Source organism: Oncorhynchus kisutch, unplaced genomic scaffold, assembly GCF_002021735.2.
Source record: "Oncorhynchus kisutch isolate 150728-3 unplaced genomic scaffold, Okis_V2 Okis03b-Okis08b_hom, whole genome shotgun sequence".
NCBI classification, from domain to species: domain Eukaryota; kingdom Metazoa; phylum Chordata; class Actinopteri; order Salmoniformes; family Salmonidae; genus Oncorhynchus; species Oncorhynchus kisutch.
The window spans coordinates 15,648,833-15,669,755 of record NW_022261980.1 but is presented as its reverse complement, the minus strand read 5'-3'; the positions used below and the strand labels follow the sequence as shown (position 1 = coordinate 15,669,755).

Sequence of the window (20,923 nt, the reverse complement as noted above, 5' to 3'; positions counted from 1 at the left end):
AGGTCCAGCCTGACCTCTTATACACTATATTAGGCCCAGCCTGACCTCTAATACACTATATTAGGCCCAGCCTGACCTCTTATACACTATATTAGGCCCAGCCTGACCTCTTATACACTATATTAGGCCCAGCCTGACCTCTTATACACTATATTAGGCCCAGCCTGACCTCTTATACACTATATTAGGCCCAGCCTGACCTCTTATACACTATATTAGGCCCAGCCTCTGGAACTTTGGTTTTCCTAGATATGGCTATTATATTGTGATCACTACATCCTATGGATCTGGATACTGCTTTAAAGCACATTTCTGCAGCATTAGTAAAGATGTGATCCATACATGTTGATGATGTCATTCCTGTGCTGTTTGTAAATACCCTGGTAGGTTGACTGATAACCTGAACCAGGTTGCAGGCTCTGGTTATAGTTCTTGTGTGGGCAGCTTGATGATAGCCAGTCAGTATTTAAATCACCCAGAAAATATACCTCTCTGTTGATATCACATTACATTATCAAGCATTTCCGCCACATTATCCAGATACTGACTGTTAGCACTTGGTGGTCTATAGCAGCTTCCCACCAGAATGGGCTTTAGGTGAGGCAGATGAACCTGTAGCCATTATTACTTCAACAGTATTTAACATGAGATCCTCTCTAAGCTTTGCAGGAAGCTGGTTCTTTATATAGTACGCAACACCGCCAACGGGGGCGTTTCTGTCTCTTCTGTAGATGTTATAACCATGTATTGCTTCCTCTGTATCATCAAAGCTATTATCTAAGCGAGTTTCAGAGATAGGCAGAATATGAATGTCATCTGTTTTACAAGCAAGTTAATGAATTCATGGACCTGGTTTCTCAGTATGTTAATATTGGCTATTTTTAGCACCTTTCTGTCTTGCTTGATAGTTTTTACTGCTTTTACTGGGAAGCTTATCAGAAGTAGACTTGATAGTGCAGGGTGAGCTGCACAGAGTGGTCTTCCTACTGGGACACACCGCCTCAGTGGTCTTCCTACTGGGACACACCACCTCAGTGGTCTTCCTACTAGGACACACCGCCTCAGTGGTCTTCCTACTGGGACACACCTCCTCAGTGGTCTTCCTACTGGGACACACCTCCTCAGTGGTCTTCCTACTGGGACACACCGTCTCAGTGGTCTTCCTACTGGGACACACCGCCTCAGTGGTCTTCCTACTGGGACACACCGCCTCAGTGGTCTTCCTACTGGGACACACCACCTCAGTGGTCTTCCTACTGGGACACACCGCCTCAGTGGTCTTCCTACTGGGACACACCTCCTCAGTGGTCTTCCTACTGGGACACACCTCCTCAGTGGTCTTCCTACTGGGACACACCGCCTCAGTGGTCTTCCTACTGGGACACACCACCTCAGTGGTCTTCCTACTAGGACACACCGCCTCAGTGGTCTTCCTACTGGGACACATCGCCTCAGTGGTCTTCCTACTGGGACACACCACCTCAGTGGTCTTCCTACTGGGACACACCGCCTCAGTGGTCTTCCTACTGGGACACACCTCCTCAGTGGTCTTCCTACTGGGACACACCGCCTCAGTGGTCTTCCTACTGGGACACACCACCTCAGTGGTCTTCCTACTGGGACACACCTCCTCAGTGGTCTTCCTACTGGGACACACCGCCTCAGTGGTCTTCCTACTGGGACACACCGCCTCAGTGGTCTTCCTACTGGGACACACCTCCTCAGTGGTCTTCCTACTGGGACACACCTCCTCAGTGGTCTTCCTACTGGGACACACCTCCTCAGTGTTAACAGTGGTCTTCCTACTGGGACACATCGCCTCAGTGGTCTTCCTACTGGGACACACCTCCTCAGTGTTAACAGTGGTCTTCCTACTGGGACACATCGCCTCAGTGGTCTTCCTACTGGGACACACCTCCTCAGTGTTAACAGTGGTCTTCCTACTGGGACACATCGCCTCAGTGGTCTTCCTACTGGGACACATCGCCTCAGTGGTCTTCCTACTGGGACACATCGCCTCAGTGGTCTTCCTACTGGGACACACCTCCTCAGTGTTAACAGTGGTCTTCCTACTGGGACACATCGCCTCAGTGGTCTTCCTACTGGGACACATCGCCTCAGTGGTCTTCCTACTGGGACACACCGCCTCAGTGGTCTTCCTACTGGGACACACCTCCTCAGTGGTCTTCCTACTGGGACACATCGCCTCAGTGGTCTTCCTACTGGGACACACCTCCTCAGTGGTCTTCCTATAGGACACACCTCCTCAGTGGTCTTCCTACTGGGACACACCGCCTCAGTGTTAACAGTGGTCTTCCTACTGGGACACACCGCCTCAGTGGTCTTCCTACTAGGACACACCGCCTCAGTGGTCTTCCTACTGGGACACACCGCCTCAGTGGTCTTCCTACTGGGACACACCGCCTCAGTGGTCTTCCTACTGGGACACACCGCCTCAGTGGTCTTCCTACTGGGACACACCGCCTCAGTGTTAACAGTGGTCTTCCTACTGGGACACACCTCCTCAGTGGTCTTCCTACTGGGACACACCGCCTCAGTGGTCTTCCTACTGGGACACACCTCCTCAGTGGTCTTCCTACTGGGACACACCACCTCAGTGGTCTTCCTACTAGGACACACCTCCTCAGTGGTCTTCCTACTGGGACACACCGCCTCAGTGGTCTTCCTACTGGGACACACCTCCTCAGTGGTCTTCCTACTAGGACACATCGCCTCAGTGGTCTTCCTACTGGGACACACCGCCTCAGTGGTCTTCCTACTGGGACACACCTCCTCAGTGGTCTTCCTACTAGGACACATCGCCTCAGTGGTCTTCCTACTAGGACACACCGCCTCAGTGGTCTTCCTACTGGGACACACCGCCTCAGTGGTCTTCCTACTGGGACACACCACCTCAGTGGTCTTCCTACTAGGACACACCGCCTCAGTGGTCTTCCTACTGGGACACACCTCCTCAGTGGTCTTCCTACTAGGACACACCTCCTCAGTGGTCTTCCTACTGGGACACATCGCCTCAGTGGTCTTCCTACTGGGACACATCGCCTCAGTGGTCTTCCTACTGGGACACACCGCCTTAGTGGTCTTCCTACTGGGACACACCGCCTCAGTGTTAACAGTGGTCTTCCTACTGGGACACACCGCCTCAGTGGTCTTCCTACTGGGACACACCGCCTCAGTGGTCTTCCTACTGGGACACACCGCCTCAGTGGTCTTCCTACTGGGACACACCGCCTCAGTGGTCTTCCTACTGGGACACACCGCCTCAGTGGTCTTCCTACTAGACACACCGCCTCAGTGGTCTTCCTACTGGGACACACCACCTCAGTGGTCTTCCTACTGGGACACACCACCTCAGTGGTCTTCCTACTGGGACACACCGCCTCAGTGGTCTTCCTACTAGGACACACCTCCTCAGTGGTCTTCCTACTGGGACACACCACCTCAGTGGTCTTCCTACTAGGACACACCGCCTCAGTGGTCTTCCTACTAGGACACACCGCCTCAGTGGTCTTCCTACTAGGACACACCGCCTCAGTGGTCTTCCTACTGGGACACACCGCCTCAGTGGTCTTCCTACTGGGACACATCGCCTCAGTGGTCTTCCTACTGGGACACACCACCTCAGTGTTAACAGTGGTCTTCCTACTAGGACACACCTCCTCAGTGGTCTTCCTACTAGGACACACCTCCTCAGTGGTCTTCCTACTGGGACACACCTCCTCAGTGGTCTTCCTACTGGGACACACCGCCTCAGTGGTCTTCCTACTGGGACACACCGCCTCAGTGGTCTTCCTACTGGGACACACCGCCTCAGTGGTCTTCCTACTAGGACACACCACCTCAGTGTTAACAGTGGTCTTCCTACTGGCACACACCGCCTCAGTGGTCTTCCTACTGGGACACACCACCTCAGTGGTCTTCCTACTGGGACACACCGCCTCAGTGGTCTTCCTACTGGGACACACCGCCTTAGTGGTCTTCCTACTAGGACACACAACCTCAGTGGTCTTCCTACTGGGACACACCGCCTCAGTGGTCTTCCTACTAGGACACACCTCCTCAGTGGTCTTCCTACTGGGACACACCACCTCAGTGGTCTTCCTACTAGGACACACCGCCTCAGTGGTCTTCCTACTAGGACACACCGCCTCAGTGGTCTTCCTACTAGGACACACCGCCTCAGTGGTCTTCCTACTGGGACACACCGCCTCAGTGGTCTTCCTACTGGGACACATCGCCTCAGTGGTCTTCCTACTGGGACACACCACCTCAGTGTTAACAGTGGTCTTCCTACTAGGACACACCTCCTCAGTGGTCTTCCTACTAGGACACACCTCCTCAGTGGTCTTCCTACTGGGACACACCTCCTCAGTGGTCTTCCTACTGGGACACACCGCCTCAGTGGTCTTCCTACTGGGACACACCGCCTCAGTGGTCTTCCTACTGGGACACACCGCCTCAGTGGTCTTCCTACTAGGACACACCACCTCAGTGTTAACAGTGGTCTTCCTACTGGCACACACCGCCTCAGTGGTCTTCCTACTGGGACACACCACCTCAGTGGTCTTCCTACTGGGACACACCGCCTCAGTGGTCTTCCTACTGGGACACACCGCCTCAGTGGTCTTCCTATAGGGCATACCACCTCAGTGTTAACAGTGGTCTTCCTACTAGGACACACCACCTCAGTGTTAACAGTGGTCTTCCTATAGGACACACCACCTCAGTGTTAACAGTGGTCTTCCTACTAGGACACACCACCTCAGTGTTAACAGTGGTCTTCCTACTAGGACACACCTCCTTAGTGTTAACAGTGGTCTTCCTACTAGGACACACCACCTCAGTGTTAACAGTGGTCTTCCTACTAGGACACACCGCCTCAGTGTTAACAGTGGTCTTCCTACTAGGACACACAGCCTCAGTGTTAACAGTGGTTTTCCTACTAGGACACACCACCTCAGTGGTCTTCCTACTAGGACACACAGCCTCAGTGTTAACAGTATAACTCTGGTTCATATGCACATGATTACTGCATCCAATAGCTGTAGGATTAACCAAGGTATTCAGGGCAATTAGAGGGACATAAATGAAGTTACTTACACGGTCTGTGTCACACGCCCTGACTCACTGAGCCCTCGGGGTTCTCTATGGTTTAATAGGTCAGAGCGTGACTAGGGGGTTTCCTAGTTATTATAGTTCTATGTTGGTGTGTGAGTATGGTTCCCAATTGGAAGCAGCTGTATATCGTTGCCTCTAATTGGGGATCACCCTTTTTCCCACCTGCATTGTGGGATATTGTTTTGTTTAGTGTCTATGTGCGCTACGTACTGCACGTTTTGTTAATTCATTGTTGTTTTGAGGTTCCACTGTAATAAATATGTGGAACTCTAAGGCTACAAGGCTGCGCCTTGGTCGAGTTATTTAATCGACGGTCGTGACAGTCTGCCAACGCTCCTAGTATAGCAATGTACATTAATGCAGCATTATGACGACTCATTGTCACAATGGTAGGGATTAGCTGAGCTGGTCTTGGGTCATTGATAAGTCATTGTTTCAACATAGCCTTGAAATGCTTGGACAGAGTCCAGGAGCCAAGATGATTTTGGATGGACTCCGTCATTCCTGTAGAGGACCTTCTGTTTCCAGAAGGTGTCAAAGTTATCAATAAACGTGACTCCAGCAGAGCTACAGTAGTCTTTTAGCCAGATGTGTAATGCCAGCGGTCTGCTGAATCTTTCACACTCCTCCCCAACGATGATACTGGACCTGAAATTTCAGATGTTCCGAGCTAGCCCTCCTGATGTTGTTTGACCCCACATGGACTACGACAGTGTCAGCTCCCGGCATCTGTGGTAGAACAGTCGGAAGCAGCCTTGTGATGTCCTGTACTCGTTATCCTGGGTAGAACAGAGTTTATGCCTGGAGAACCAAGATGTTTCTCACCATAGAGCTGCTTATGATGACAGATGGCGATGTTAAATGGGCCGGTCTCTCAGGCAGCCTCACGGTCTGGTGAGGCTAGGAGCTCCAAGGATCTGAACCCGAGATAGAAGCCACCGGAGAGGGAGACAGAACAGAGGAAGAAGACGCAGATACCTTCCGGATCTGATCATTAATGGGAAGCCACCAAAGAAGAACTGGAACTTCTGGATCCATGGATCCAAAGCTGTTTCTGATTCTGTGTCAGGTCCGGGCTCAACATCTCAACACCGCCGAAGGGAGACCCCTTCGGGGGTGGAACCCTGCTGGGCACCGGCTGTGCAGAGCCAAAACGGAGGCGACACTTCCACCAAACTATAGAGGCGTCTGGCTACTGGGGTGGAAGAACACGAAAAAGTCTGTGGATGTTGATTCCCCAGTAGCTTGTGAAGGTTTGCTACTTGCTTGTGAAGGTTTGCTACTTGCTTGTGAAGGTTTGCTACTTGCTTGTGAAGGTTTGCTACTTGCTTGTGAAGGTTTTCTACTTGCTTGTGAAGAGTAGCCACGTCCCCCTCTGAGGAATCTGGAGGGATCTCGGGACCGACAGCAGCGCTCACAGCAACTAAGCCCACAGAGCCACAGGATCAAAAATAAAAGTTTATAGAAACACTGTCAGTGTTACAAAAACCATACGGCAACATACGGCAACATACGGCAACATACGGCAACATACGGCACTTAAATCTTTTGTCTTGTCCATTTACCCTCTGACACAATCCTCAAGTCTTAAAAAAATCTTTATATAACCTGTCTCCTCCCCTTCATCTACTTTGATTGAAGTGTATTTAACAGGTGACATCAATAAGGGATCATATCGTTCACCTGGAATCACCTGGTCAGTCTATCAAATCAAATCAAATCAAATGTATTTATATAGCCCTTCGTACATCAGCTGATATCTCAAAGTGCTGTACAGAAACCCAGCCTAAAACCCCAAACAGCAAGCAATGCAGGTGGAGAAGCACGGTCTATGTCATGGAAAGAGGTGTTCCTAATGTTTTGTACACTAAACAGGAGTAATAGTGACCAGTAGCAGGATGAATAGATAGATACTAATAGTAATGGCAATCAATGAACAGCAGTATATCGGACGCAAAACATCTAATCAGTAATCCTTTTAGCAGCAGTGCAGGTGTGAGGGGGAGAAGCAGGTGTTAGCCATTGAACAGTCTTCTATTCTCCAAGTCCTCTATACTCCAAGTCCTCTATACTCCAAGTCCTCTATTCTCCAAGTCCTCTATTCTCCAAGTCCTCTATTCTCCAAGTCCTCTATTCTCCAAGTCCTCTATTCTCCAAGTCCTCTATTCTCCAAGTCCTCTATTCTCCAAGTCCTCTATACTCCAAGTCCTCTATTCTCCAAGTCCTCTATTGTCCAAGTCCTCTATTCTCCAAGTCCTCTATTCTCCAAGTCCTCTATACTCCAAGCCCTCTATTCTCCAAGTCCTCTATTGTCCAAGTCCTCTATACTCCAAGTCCTCTATTGTCCAAGTCCTCTATTGTCCAAGTCCTCTATTCTCCAAGTCCTCTATACTCCAAGTCCTCTATACTCCAAGTCCTCTATTCTCCAAGTCCTCTATTCTCCAAGTCCTCTATACTCCAAGTCCTCTATACTCCAAGTCCTCTATTCTCCAAGTCCTCTATACTCCAAGTCCTCTATACTCCAAGTCCTCTATACTCCAAGTCCTCTATACTCCAAGCCCTCTATTCTCCAAGTCCTCTATTGTCCAAGTCCTCTATACTCCAAGTCCTCTATACTCCAAGTCCTCTATACTCCAAGTCCTCTATTCTCCAAGTCCTCTATACTCCAAGCCCTCTATTCTCCAAGTCCTCTATTGTCCAAGTCCTCTATTCTCCAAGTCCTCTATTCTCCAAGTCCTCTAATCTCCAGGTCCTCTATTCTCCAAGTCCTCTATTCTCCAAGTCCTCTATACTCCAAGTCCTCTATTCTCCAAGTCCTCTATTCTCCAAGTCCTCTATACTCCAAGTCCTCTATTCTCCAAGTCCTCTATACTCCAAGTCCTCTATACTCCAAGTCCTCTATACTCCAAGTCCTCTATACTCCAAGCCCTCTATTCTCCAAGACCTCTATTGTCCAAGTCCTCTATACTCCAAGTCCTCTATACTCCAAGTCCTCTATACTCCAAGTCCTCTATTCTCCAAGTCCTCTATACTCCAAGCCCTCTATTTTCAAGTCCTCTATTGTCCAAGTCCTCTATACTCCAAGTCCTCTATTGTCCAAGTCCTCTATTCTCCAAGTCCTCTATTCTCCAAGTCCTCTAATCTCCAAGTCCTCTATTCTCCAAGTCCTCTATTCTCCAAGTCCTCTATACTCCAAGTCCTCTATTCTCCAAGTCCTCTATTCTCCAAGTTCTCTATACTCCAAGTCCTCTATTCTCCAAGTCCTCTATTGTCCAAGTCCTCTATACTCCAAGTCCTCTATTGTCCAAGTCCTCTATTCTCCAAGTCCTCTATTCTCCAAGTCCTCTATTCTCCAAGTCCTCTATTCTCCAAGTCCTCTATACTCCAAGCCCTCTATACTCCAAGTCCTCTATACTCCAAGTCCTCTATACTCCAAGTCCTCTATTGTCCAAGTCCTCTATTGTCCAAGTCCTCTATTGTCCAAGTCCTCTATTCTCCAAGTCCTCTATTCTCCAAGCCCTCTATTCTCCAAGTCCTCTATACTCCAAGACATCTTTACCAGTGGAATAGTTTGAGCCTGAATTTTTAAAATGTTTAAATGGAACATATTTATAGCTCAGGGGACTGTGGTCAAATATCAGTACAAGATGTTCTCCACTGACATGTCCTCATTAGTGTTGCTAAAGGTCCTTCTTTCTGGTTTGTATCTGAAGTATTTTGATGCATTATTCCACTGTGTATATGTCACTTCCTGACCTCAGTTCCTTTTGTATGTCTCTATTTTAGGTTGGTCAGGGCATGAGTTGGGGTGGGTATTCTATGTCTTGTTCTTGTGTTTATATTTCTATGTGTTTGGCCTGGTATGGTTCCCAATCAGAGGGGTGGGTAGTCTATGTTGTATTTCTATGTGTTTGGCCTGGTATGGTTCCCAATCAGAGGGGTGGGTAGTCTATGTTGTATTTCTATGTGTTTGGCCTGGTATGGTTCCCAATCAGAGGGGTGGGTAGTCTATGTTGTATTTCTATGTGTTTGGCCTGGTATGGTTCCCAATCAGAGGCAGCTGTCAATTGTTGTCTCTGATTGAGAACCATACTTAGGCAGCCTGTTTCCCCACTGTTAGTTGTGGGTAGTTGTTGTCTCTGATTGAGAACCATACTTAGGCAGCCTGTTTCCCCACTCTTGTTTGTGGGTGGTTATTGTCCATTTCAGTGTTTTCACCATACGGGACTGTTTCGGGTTTCCTTTATTCTCTTGTTCGTTTGTTTTCTGTGTTCAGTGGAATAAATATGACGAACACTTACCACGCTGCATATTGGTCTGATATTTCCTACTCCTCCTCAGAAGAGGAAGACGACAACCTCTACTGTATTTATTCCACTGTGTATATATTCCACTGTGTATATATTCCACTGTGTATATATTCCACTGTGTATTTATTCCACTGTGTGTGTATTCCACGGTGTATTCATTCCACGGTGTATTCATTCCACGGTGTATTTATTCCACTGTGTATATATTCCACTGTGTATATATTCCACTGTGTATATATTCCACTGTGTATTTATTCCACTGTGTATATATTCCACGGTGTATATATTCCACTGTGTATTTATTCCACTGTGTATATATTCCACTGTGTATATATTCCACTGTGTATATATTCCACTGTGTATATATTCCACTGTGTATTTATTCCACGGTGTATTTATTCCACTGTGTATTCATTCCACTGTGTATTCATTCCACGGTGTATATATTCCTCATGTTCCTGTTTCCATTTATGTTTTCATCTTTAGCTCTGTGTTGTTGGGAAAGGACCCGCCAGTCAGCATTTCACTGTTATTCTACACGTGTTGTTTACCAAGCAAGTGGCGAATAAAATCAGATTGGATTTGTCCTCTGTATATCCTCTCTCTGCGGTCCCAAATGACACACTATTCCCTTTATAGTGCACTACTATGAGAAAGGCCTATTGGGCTCTGGTCAAAAGTAGTGCACTATGTAGGGAATAGAGTTCCATAGAGCTCTGGTCAAAAGTAGTGCACTATGTAGGGAATAGGGTGCCATTTGGAATGCAGTATTGGGTAAAACATTGAAAGTGCAGTCGGCGCACCAATTCATCCCAAGAGGTGTTCGATGGGGTTGAGGTCAGGGCTCTTTGCAGACCAGTCAACTTATTCCACGCCAATTTTGACAAACTGTTTTTGTATGGATCTCGGCTTTGTCCACGGGGGCAGTGTCATGCTGAAACAGGAAAGGTCCTTCCCCAAACTGTCGCCGCAAAGTAGGAAGCACAGAATCTTCTAGAATGTCACTGTACGCTGTAGCGTTAAGATTTCACTTTCACTGGAACTAAGGGGTCCGAACCATTATTCCTCCTCCACCAAACTTTACAGTTGGCACTATGCATTGGGGCAGTCGGCGTTTCAATTCATCCAAAAGGGGTTCATGGGGTTGAGGTCAGGACTTTGTGCAGACCGGTCATGTTCTTCCACACCAATCTCAACAAACCATTTCTGTACGGAACTCACTTTGTGCACGGGCGGCATTGTCATCCTAAAACAAGGAAAAGGGCCTTACCCAAACTGTTGTCACAAAGTTGGAAGCACAGAATCATCTAGAATGTCACTGTATGCTGTATCGTTAAGATTTCACTTTCTCTGGAACTAAGGGGTCCGAACCATGAAAAACAGCCTCAACACACTTCACAGTTGGTATGCATTGGTGCAGGTGGCATCTGCCAAACCCAGATTCGTCCGTCAGACTGGCAGACGGTGAAGCGTGATTCATCACTCCAGAGAACATTAGTCTCCCACTCTACAGTCTTAAGCATTATCCTTTTCTCCTCCAACCTAGAATAGCGGTTTGATAAGATGTCATTTCAGACAAATACACTCTGTATTTCATTTCTGACCCATTTCATGTTCCTCTGAGACGGGCTTTTACCCCCTATAGCCTGGCCCCAGATTGTGCTGTCTTGCCAAATGAAGAGGCTTCCTGGAGTGGTACTAAGCTAGCTGATGGGCTGGTGCTTGTGTGTCAATACCCCATGTACACACAGAGTACTGATGGAACACAGAGGACTGATGGGACACAGAGGACTGATGGGACACAGAGGACTGATGGGACACAGAACACTGATGGAACACAGAGGACTGATGGGACACAGAGTACTGATGGAACACAGAGGACTGATGGGACACATAGAACTGATGGAACACAGAGAACTGATGGAACACAGAGGACTGATGGAACACAGAACATTGATGGGACACAGAACACTGATGGGTCACAGAACACTGATGGAACACAGAGGACTGATGGGACATGTGTACATGAGGAATGTTGACGATGTCATCCTGAGACCGAGTATGTCACGGTAACTACTGTCTTCCATCCAGAGGAGAGGGATAAGGGCTTCCTCTCTCCAACAGATTAGACAGGGACGGACCTCTATCACATCTTCGCAATGTATCTGTTATGATGCCAAATGGCTAAATTGTCATTATTTTGCCGCTATGGCCTATTTATTGCCTTTACCTCCCTTATCTAACACGGTACCTCATTTTGGGTCCCACGCATGTTGAGCGTTGTCTATTCCATGTGTAACTCTGTGTTGTTGTTTGTGTCGCACTCCTTTGCTTTATCTTGGTCAGGGTCACGGTTATAAATGAGAACTTGTCTACGTGGTTAAATAAAGGTGAAATAAATAGATAAATAAATTAAAATGAAACGTTTATACATTCAACCGCTAACCGCTAACTGCTAACCGCTAACCGCTAACCGCTAACCGCTAACTGCTAACCGCTAACCGCTAACTGCAAACCGCTAACTGCTAACCGCTAACCGCTAACTGCTAACCGCTAACCGCTAACCGCTAACCGTTTATCACGATTGAATTCCAAGTATAAAGAGAACTGAATGTGTTCAGACTTATGTTGATGATGCGTTTCCTTTTCCTCTCCAGGTGTTATTCCATCTCCACAAGAAGATGAAGAATATGTCCAAGAAATCAGAACGCTCAAAAAGAAAGGTACACCTGTTTCTCTGTTGATACACCTGTTTCTCTGTTGATACACCTGTTTCTCTGTTGATACACCTGTTTCTCTGTTGATACACCTGTGACTCCAACATAACACATACACACATCTTTGGAGAAGGTCATGTTTTACCTCCAACCAACTGTTGGTAATAGTGACTACTGACTGTTGGTAATACTGACTACTGACTGTTGGTAATACTGACTGTTAGTAATACTGACTACTGACTGTTGGTAATACTGACTTCTGACTGTTGGTAATACTGACTGTTGGTAATACTGACTACTGACTGTTGGTAATACTGACTACTGACTGTTGGTAATACTGACTGTTAGTAATACTGACTACTGACTGTTGGTAATACTGACTACTGACTGTTGGTAATACTGACTGTTGGTAATACTGACTACTGACTGTTGGTAATACTGACTGTTAGTAATACTGACTACTGACTGTTGGTAATACTGACTGTTGGTAATACTGACTACTGACTTGGTAATACTGACTGTTGGTAATACTGACTACTGACTGTTGGTAATACTGACTGTTGGTAATACTGACTGTTGGTAATACTGACTTGGTAATACTGACTGTTGGTATACTGACTACTGACTGTTGGTAATACTGACTGTTGGTAATACTGACTACTGACTGTTGGTAATACTGACTGTTAGTAATACTGACTACTGAATGTTGGTAATACTGACTTCTGACTGTTGGTAATACTGACTGTTAGTAATACTGACTACTGACTGTTGGTAATACTGACTACTGACTGTTGGTAATACTGACTGTTAGTAATACTGACTACTGACTGTTGGTAATACTGACTGTTAGTAATATCGACTACTGACTGTTGGTAATAGTGACTGTTAGTAATACTGACTACTGACTGCTGGTAATATTGACTACTGACTGTTGGTAATAGTGACTACTGACTGTTGGTAATAGTGACTACTGACTGTTGGTAATAGTGACTACTGACTGTTAGCAATACTGACTACTGACTGTTGGTAATAGTGACTACTGACTGTTGGTAATACTGACTACTGACTGTTGGTAATAGTGACTGTTGGTAATACTGACTACTGACTGTTGGTAATACTGACTGTTGGTAATACTGACTACTGACTGTTGGTAATACTGACTGTTAGTAATACCGACTACTGACTGTTGGTAATATTGACTACTGACTGTTGGTAATAGTGACTACTGACTGTTGGTAATAGTGACTACTGACTGTTGGCAATAGTGACTACTGACTGTTAGTAATACCGACTACTGACTGTTGGTAATAGTGACTACTGACTGTTGGTAATATTGACTACTGACTGTTGGTAATAGTGACTACTGACTGTTGGTAATAGTGACTACTGACTGTTGGCAATAGTGACTACTGACTGTTAGTAATACCGACTACTGACTGTTGGTAATAGTGACTACTGACTGTTGGTAATACTGACTACTGACTGTTAGTAATACCGACTACTGACTGTTGGTAATAGTGACTACTGACTGTTGGTAATAGTGACTACTGACTGTTGGTAATAGTGACTGTTGGTAATAGTGACTATTGACTGTTGGTAATACTGACTGTTGGTAATACTGACTACTGACTGTTGGTAATACTGACTGTTAGTAATACCGACTACTGACTGTTGGTAATACTGACTACTGACTGTTAGTAATACCGACTACTGACTGTTGGTAATACCGACTACTGACTGTTAGTAATACTGACTACTGACTGTTGGTAATACTGACTGTTAGTAATACTGACTACTGACTGTTGCTAATACTGACTGTTAGTAATACTGACTACTGACTGTTGGTAATACTGACTACTGACTGTTGGTAATACTGACTACTGACTGTTGGTAATACTGACTGTTAGTAATACTGACTACTGACTGTTGGTAATACTGACTGTTAGTAATAGTGACTACTGACTGTTGGTAATAGTGACTACTGACTGTTGGTAATACTGACTACTGACTGTTGGTAATACTGACTGTTGGTAATAGTGACTACTGACTGTTGGTAATAGTGACTACTGACTGCTGGTAATAGTGACTACTGACTGTTGGTAATAGTGACTACTGACTGTTGGTAATAGTGACTACTGACTGTTGGTAATAGTGACTACTGACTGTTGGTAATAGTGACTACTGACTGTTGGTAATAGTGACTACTGACTGTTGGTAATAGTGACTACTGACTGTTTGTAATAATGACTGCTGGTAATACTGACTACTGACTGTTGGTAATACTGACTGTTGGTAATACTGACTACTGACTTGGTAATACTGACTTTTGGTAATAGTGACTACTGACTGTTGGTAATACTGACTTCTGACTGTTGGTAATACTGTTGGTAATACTGACTACTGACTACTGACTGTTGGTAATAGTAACTACTGACTGTTGGTAATAGTGACTACTGACTGTTGGTTATAGTGACTAGAATAGTTTTTGTTTTACCTCCAACCAACTGTTGGTAATAGTGACTTCTCGCTCCCATCCATCCATCTATCTATCTGTTCCCCTGACGCCACAGCACTCAGCTCCCATCCATCTATCTATCCATCTGTTCCCCTGACACCACAGCTCTCTGCTCCCCTCCATCTATCCATCTGTTCCCCTGACACCACAGCTCTCTGCTCCCCTCCATCTATCTATCTGTTCCCCTGACACCACAGCTCTCTGCTCCCCTCCATCTATCTATCTGTTCCCCTGACACCACAGCTCTCTGCTCCCCTCCATCTATCTATCTGTTCCCCTGACACCACAGCTCTCTGCTCCCCTCCATCTATCTATCTGTTCCCCTGACACCACAGCTCTCTGCTCCCATCTATCTATCTATCTATCTATCTATCTATCTATCTATCTATCTATCTATCTATCTATCTATCTATCTATCTATCTATCTATCTATCTATCTATCTATCTATCTATCTATCTATCTATCTATCTATCTATCTATCTATCTATCTATCTATCTATCTATCTATCTATCTATCTATCTATCTATCTATCTATCTATCTATCTATCTATCTATCTATCTATCTATCTATCTATCTATCTATCTATCTGTTCCCCTGACACCACAGCACTCAGCTCCCATCCATCTATCTATCTATCTGTTCCCCTGACACCACAGCTCTCCACTCCCATCCAGCCTAATGCGCCCTAATAGAGAGACAGCACCTTTACCAGTGGTTACAGAGTTACCTTGTTAGCTGCTGAGGAGAAGAAAAAAATAATGATGCTTATGATGTGAGAGAGTGGAACACAGCTGCTCAGTAAGAGTTAGAAAGAGCCTGATATCCACCCCTCCCTTCTCCCTCCCTCCCCCTACCTCCCTCCCTCCCTCCTGATATCAGAGTTAGTGAGGACAGTGATGTGAGAGAGTGCAACACAGCTGCTCAGTAGAGTAACCTGTTAGAAAGAGCCTGATACCCCCCTCCCTCCCTCCCTCCCTCCCTCCCTCCCTCCCTCCCTCCCTCCCTCCTGATATCAGAGTTAGTGAGGACAGTGATGTGAGAGAGTGCAACACAGCTGCTCAGTAGAGTAACCTGTTAGAAAGAGCCTGATACCCCCCTCCCTCCCTCCCTCCCTCCCTCCCTCCCTCCCTCCCTCCCTCCCTCCCTCCCTCCCTCCCTCCCTCCCTCCCTCCCTCCCATCCCTCCCTCCCCCTACCTACCTCCCTCCCTCCCATCCCTCCCTCCCTCCCCCTACCTCCCTCCCTCCCTCCTGATATAGAGTTAGTGAGGACAGTGATGTGAGAGAGTGCAACACAGCTGCTCAGTAGAGTAACCTGTTAGAAAGAGCCTGATACCCCCCTCCCCTCCCTCCCTCCTGATATCCCCCCGCCCTCTCCCCTCCCTCCCCTCCCTCCCTCCTGATATCCCCCCTCCCTCCCTCCATCCTCCCTCATCTCTCCTCTACACGTGGTGTAATGACAACCAGAGATAGACAGTAACTATAGCAACACACGTAACTTCAACCTTGGGACTCTGCGTCTCAAACGGCACCTATTCTCTAGGGTGCACTAACTTTTCACCACAGCCCTGTGCAACAGTAGTGCACTATATAGGGGAATAGGGTGTCAATGGGGATGCAGTCTTTATCTTCAATATAGCTACCTCTCAATTGCTCAGTAGCGAATCTGGAAGACGTCTATGAGAAGAGCTGCAGAGATCATTCAGGGTTGAACATCACAGATTCCAGGAAATGGGTGCAGAAATAAACCATATTGCTTAAAGGTCAGTGGAGGGTTGTCAAACTGATTTAACAGGGGAGGGGAGGGGAGGGTTGTCAAACTGATTTAACAGGGGAGGGGAGGGGAGGGTTGTCAAACTGATTTAACAGGAGAGCGGAGGGTTGTCAAACTGATTTAACAGGAGAGGGTTGTCAAACTGATTTAACAGGAGAGGGGAGGGTTGTCAAACTGATTTAACAGGGGAGGGGAGGGTTGTCAAACTGATTTAACAGGGGAGGGGAGGGTTGTCAAACTGATTTAACAGGAGAGGGTTGTCAAACTGATTTAACAGGAGAGGGGAGGGTTGTCAAACTGATTTAACAGGGGAGGGGAGGGTTGTCAAACTGATTTAACAGGAGAGGGGAGGGTTGTCAAACTGATTTACAGGAGAGGGGAGGGGGAGGGTTGTCAAACTGATTTAACAGGGGAGGGGAGGGTTGTCAAACTGATTTAACAGGGGAGGGGAGGGTTGTCAAACTGATTTAACAGGAGAGGGGAGGGGAGGGGAGGGGAGGGGAGGGGAGGGGAGGGGAGGGGAGGGGAGGGGGAGGGGAGGGGAGGGAGGGGAGGGGAGGGGAGGGTTGTCAAACTGATTTAACAGGACAGGGGAGGGGAGGGTTGTCAAACTGATTTAACAGGACAGGGGAGGGTTGTCAAACTGATTTTACAGGAGAGGGGAGGGGAGGGTTGTCAAACTGATTTAACAGGGGAGGGGAGGGTTGTCAAACTGATTTTACAGGAGAGGGGAGGGTTGTCAAACTGATTTAACAGGGGAGGGGAGGGTTGTCAAACTGATTTAACAGGAGAGGGGAGGGGAGGGGAGGGTTCTCAAACTGATTTAACAGGACAGGGGAGGGGAGGGTTGTCACACTGATTTAACAGGACAGGGGAGGGAGGGTTGTCACACTGATTTAACAGGGGAGGGAGGGTTGTCAAACTGATTTTACAGGAGAGGGGAGGGTTGTCAAACTGATTTAACAGGAGAGGGGAGGGGAGGGGAGGGGAGGGTTGTCAAACTGATTTAACAGGACAGGGGAGGGGAGGGTTGTCAAACTGATTTAACAGGACAGGGGAGGGTTGTCAAACTGATTTTACAGGAGAGGGGAGGGGAGGGTTGTCAAACTGATTTAACAGGGGAGGGGAGGGTTGTCAAACTGATTTAACAGGGGAGGGGAGGGTTGTCAAACTGATTTAACAGGACAGTGGAGGGTTGTCAAACTGATTTAACAGGAGAGGGGAGGGGAGGGTTGTCAAACTGATTTAACAGGACAGGAGAGGGGAGGGTTGTCAAACTGATTTAACAGGGGAGGGTTGCCAAACTGATTTAAACAGGGGAGGGAGGGTTGTCAAACTGATTTAACAGGGGAGGGGAGGGTTTGTCAAACTGATTTTACAGGAGAGGGGAGGGGAGGGTTGTCAAACTGATTTAACAGGAGAGGGGAGGGTTGTCAAACTGATTTAACAGGAGAGGGGAGGGGAGGGTTGTCAAACTGATTTAACAGGAGAGGGGAGGGTTGTCAAACTGATTTAACAGGAGAGGGGAGGGGAGGGTTGTCAAACTGATTTAACAGGACAGGGGAGGGTTGTCAAACTGATTTAACAGGAGAGGGGAGGGTTGTCAAACTGATTTAACAGGAGAGGGGAGGGTTGTCAAACTGATTTAACAGGAGAGGGGAGGGGAGGGTTGTCAAACTGATTAACAGGGGAGGGTTGCCAAACTGATTTAACAGGGGGAGGGGAGGGTTGTCAAACTGATTTAACAGGAGAGGGTTGTCAAACTGATTTAACAGGGGAGGGTTGTCAAACTGATTTAACAGGAGAGGGTTGTCAAACTGATTTAACAGGGGAGGGGAGGGTTGTCAAACTGATTTAACAGGGGAGGGGAGGGTTGTCAAACTGATTTAACAGGATAGGGTTGTCAAACTGATTTAACAGGGGAGGGTTGTCAAACTGATTTAACAGGAGAGGGGAGGGTTGTCAAACTGATTTAACAGGGGAGGGGAGGGTTGTCAAAACTGATTTAACAGGACAGGGGAGGGTTGTCAAACTGATTTAACAGGGGAGGGGGAGGGTTGTCAAACTGATTTAACAGGGGAGGGAAGGGTTGTCAAACTGATTTAACAGGACAGGGGAGGGTTGTCAAACTGATTTAACAGGACAGGACAGGGTTGTCAAACTGATTTAACAGGACAGGACAGCGTTGTCAAACTGATTTAACAGGGAGGGGAGGGTTGTCAAACTGATTTAACAGGGGAGGGTTGCCAAACTGATTTAACAGGGGAGGGGAGGGTTGTCAAACTGATTTAACAGGGGAGGGGAGGGGAGGGGAGGGGAGAGTTGTCAAACTGATTAAACAGGACAGGACAGGGGAGGGGAGGGTTGTCAAACTTATTTAACAGGAGAGGGGAGGGGAGGGTTGTCAAACTGATTTAACAGGACAGGAGAGGGGAGGGTTGTCAAACTGATTTAACAGGGGAGGGTTGCCAAACTGATTTAACAGGGGAGGGGAGGGTTGTCAAACTGATTTAACAGGGGAGGGGAGGGTTGTCAAACTGATTTTACAGGAGAGGGGAGGGGAGGGTTGTCAAACTGATTTAACAGGAGAGGGGAGGGTTGTCAAACTGATTTAACAGGAGAGGGAGGGGAGGGTTGTCAAACTGATTTAACAGGACAGGGGAGGGTTGTCAAACTGATTTAACAGGAGAGGGGAGGGTTGTCAAACTGATTTAACAGGAGAGGGGAGGGGAGGGTTGTCAAACTGATTTAACAGGGGAGGGTTGCCAAACTGATTTAACAGGGGAGGGGAGGGTTGTCAAACTGATTTAACAGGAGAGGGTTGTCAAACTGATTTAACAGGGGAGGGTTGTCAAACTGATTTAACAGGAGAGGGTTGTCAAACTGATTTAACAGGGGAGGGGAGGGTTGTCAAACTGATTTAACAGGGGAGGGGAGGGTTGTCAAACTGATTTAACAGGATAGGGTTGTCAAACTGATTTAACAGGGGAGGGTTGTCAAACTGATTTAACAGGAGAGGGGAGGGTTGTCAAACTGATTTAACAGGGGAGGGGAGGGTTGTCAAACTGATTTAACAGGACAGGGGAGGGTTGTCAAACTGATTTAACAGGGGAGGGGAGGGTTGTCAAACTGATTTAACAGGGGAGGGGAGGGTTGTCAAACTGATTTAACAGGGGAGGGAAGGGTTGTCAAACTGATTTAACAGGACAGGGGAGGGTTGTCAAACTGATTTAACAGGACAGGACAGGGTTGTCAAACTGATTTAACAGGACAGGACAGCGTTGTCAAACTGATTTAACAGGGGAGGGGAGGGTTGTCAAACTGATTTAACAGGGGAGGGTTGCCAAACTGATTTAACAGGGGAGGGGAGGGTTGTCAAACTGATTTAACAGGGGAGGGGAGGGGAGGGGAGAGTTGTCAAACTGATTAAACAGGACAGGACAGGGGAGGGGAGGGTTGTCAAACTTATTTAACAGGGGAGGGGAGGGTTGTCAAACTGATTTAACAGGACAGGACAGGGTTGTCATACTTATTTAACAGGACAGTGGAGGGGAGGGGAGAGTTGTCAAACTGATTTAACAGGAGAGGGTTGTCAAACTGATTTAACAGGGGAGGGTTGTCAAACTGATTTAACAGGGGAGGGTTGTCAAACTGATTTAACAGGGGAGGGTTGTCAAACTGATTTAACAGGGGAGGGTTGTCAAACTGATTTAACAGGAGAGTGTTGTCAAACTGATTTAACAGGGGAGGGTTGTCAAACTGATTTAACAGGGGAGGGTTGTCAAACTGATTTAACAGGGGAGGGTTGTCAAACTGATTTAACAGGGGAGGGTTGTCAAACTGATTTAACAGGGGAGGGTTGTCAACTGATTAACAGGAGAGGGGGTTGTCAAACTGATTTAACAGGAGAGGGGAGGGTTGTCAAACTGATTTAACAGGGGAGGGGAGGGTTACCAAACTGATTTAACAGGGGAGGGGAGGGTTGCCAAACTGATTAACAGGGGAGGGGAGGGTTGTCAAACTGATTTAACAGGGGAGGGGAGGGGAGGGGAGAGTTGTCAAACTGATTAAACAGGACAGGACAGGGGAGGGGAGGGTTGTCAAACTTATTTAACAGGGGAGGGGAGGGTTGTCAAACTGATTTAACAGGACAGGACAGGGTTGTCAAACTTATTTAACAGGACAGGGGAGAGTTGTCAAACTGATTTAACAGGGGAGGGGAGGGTTGTCAAACTGATTTAACAGGGGAGGGTTGTCAAACTGATTTAACAGGGGAGGGTTGTCAAACTGATTTAACAGGGGAGGGTTGTCAAACTGATTTAACAGGGAAGGGTTGTCAAACTGATTTAACAGGGGAGGGTTGTCAAACTGATTTAACAGGGGAGGGTTGTCAAACTGATTTAACAGGAGAGTGTTGTCAAACTGATTTAATAGGGGAGGGTTGTCAAACTGATTTAACAGGGGAGG

The 20,923-nt window shown here is 47.0% G+C and overlaps 1 protein-coding gene across 1 annotated transcript in view; it reads left to right on the top strand.

The window, feature by feature from the left end:
* LOC109887386 (galanin receptor type 1-like) overlaps positions 1–20,923 on the top strand; it is a 42,110-nt gene that overhangs the window by 9,463 nt on the left and 11,724 nt on the right. The window contains exon 2 of the mRNA XM_031812617.1: positions 12,107–12,172. Coding sequence (XP_031668477.1) covers positions 12,107–12,172 — 66 coding nt within the window. The remainder of the gene's footprint in view (positions 1–12,106; positions 12,173–20,923) is intronic.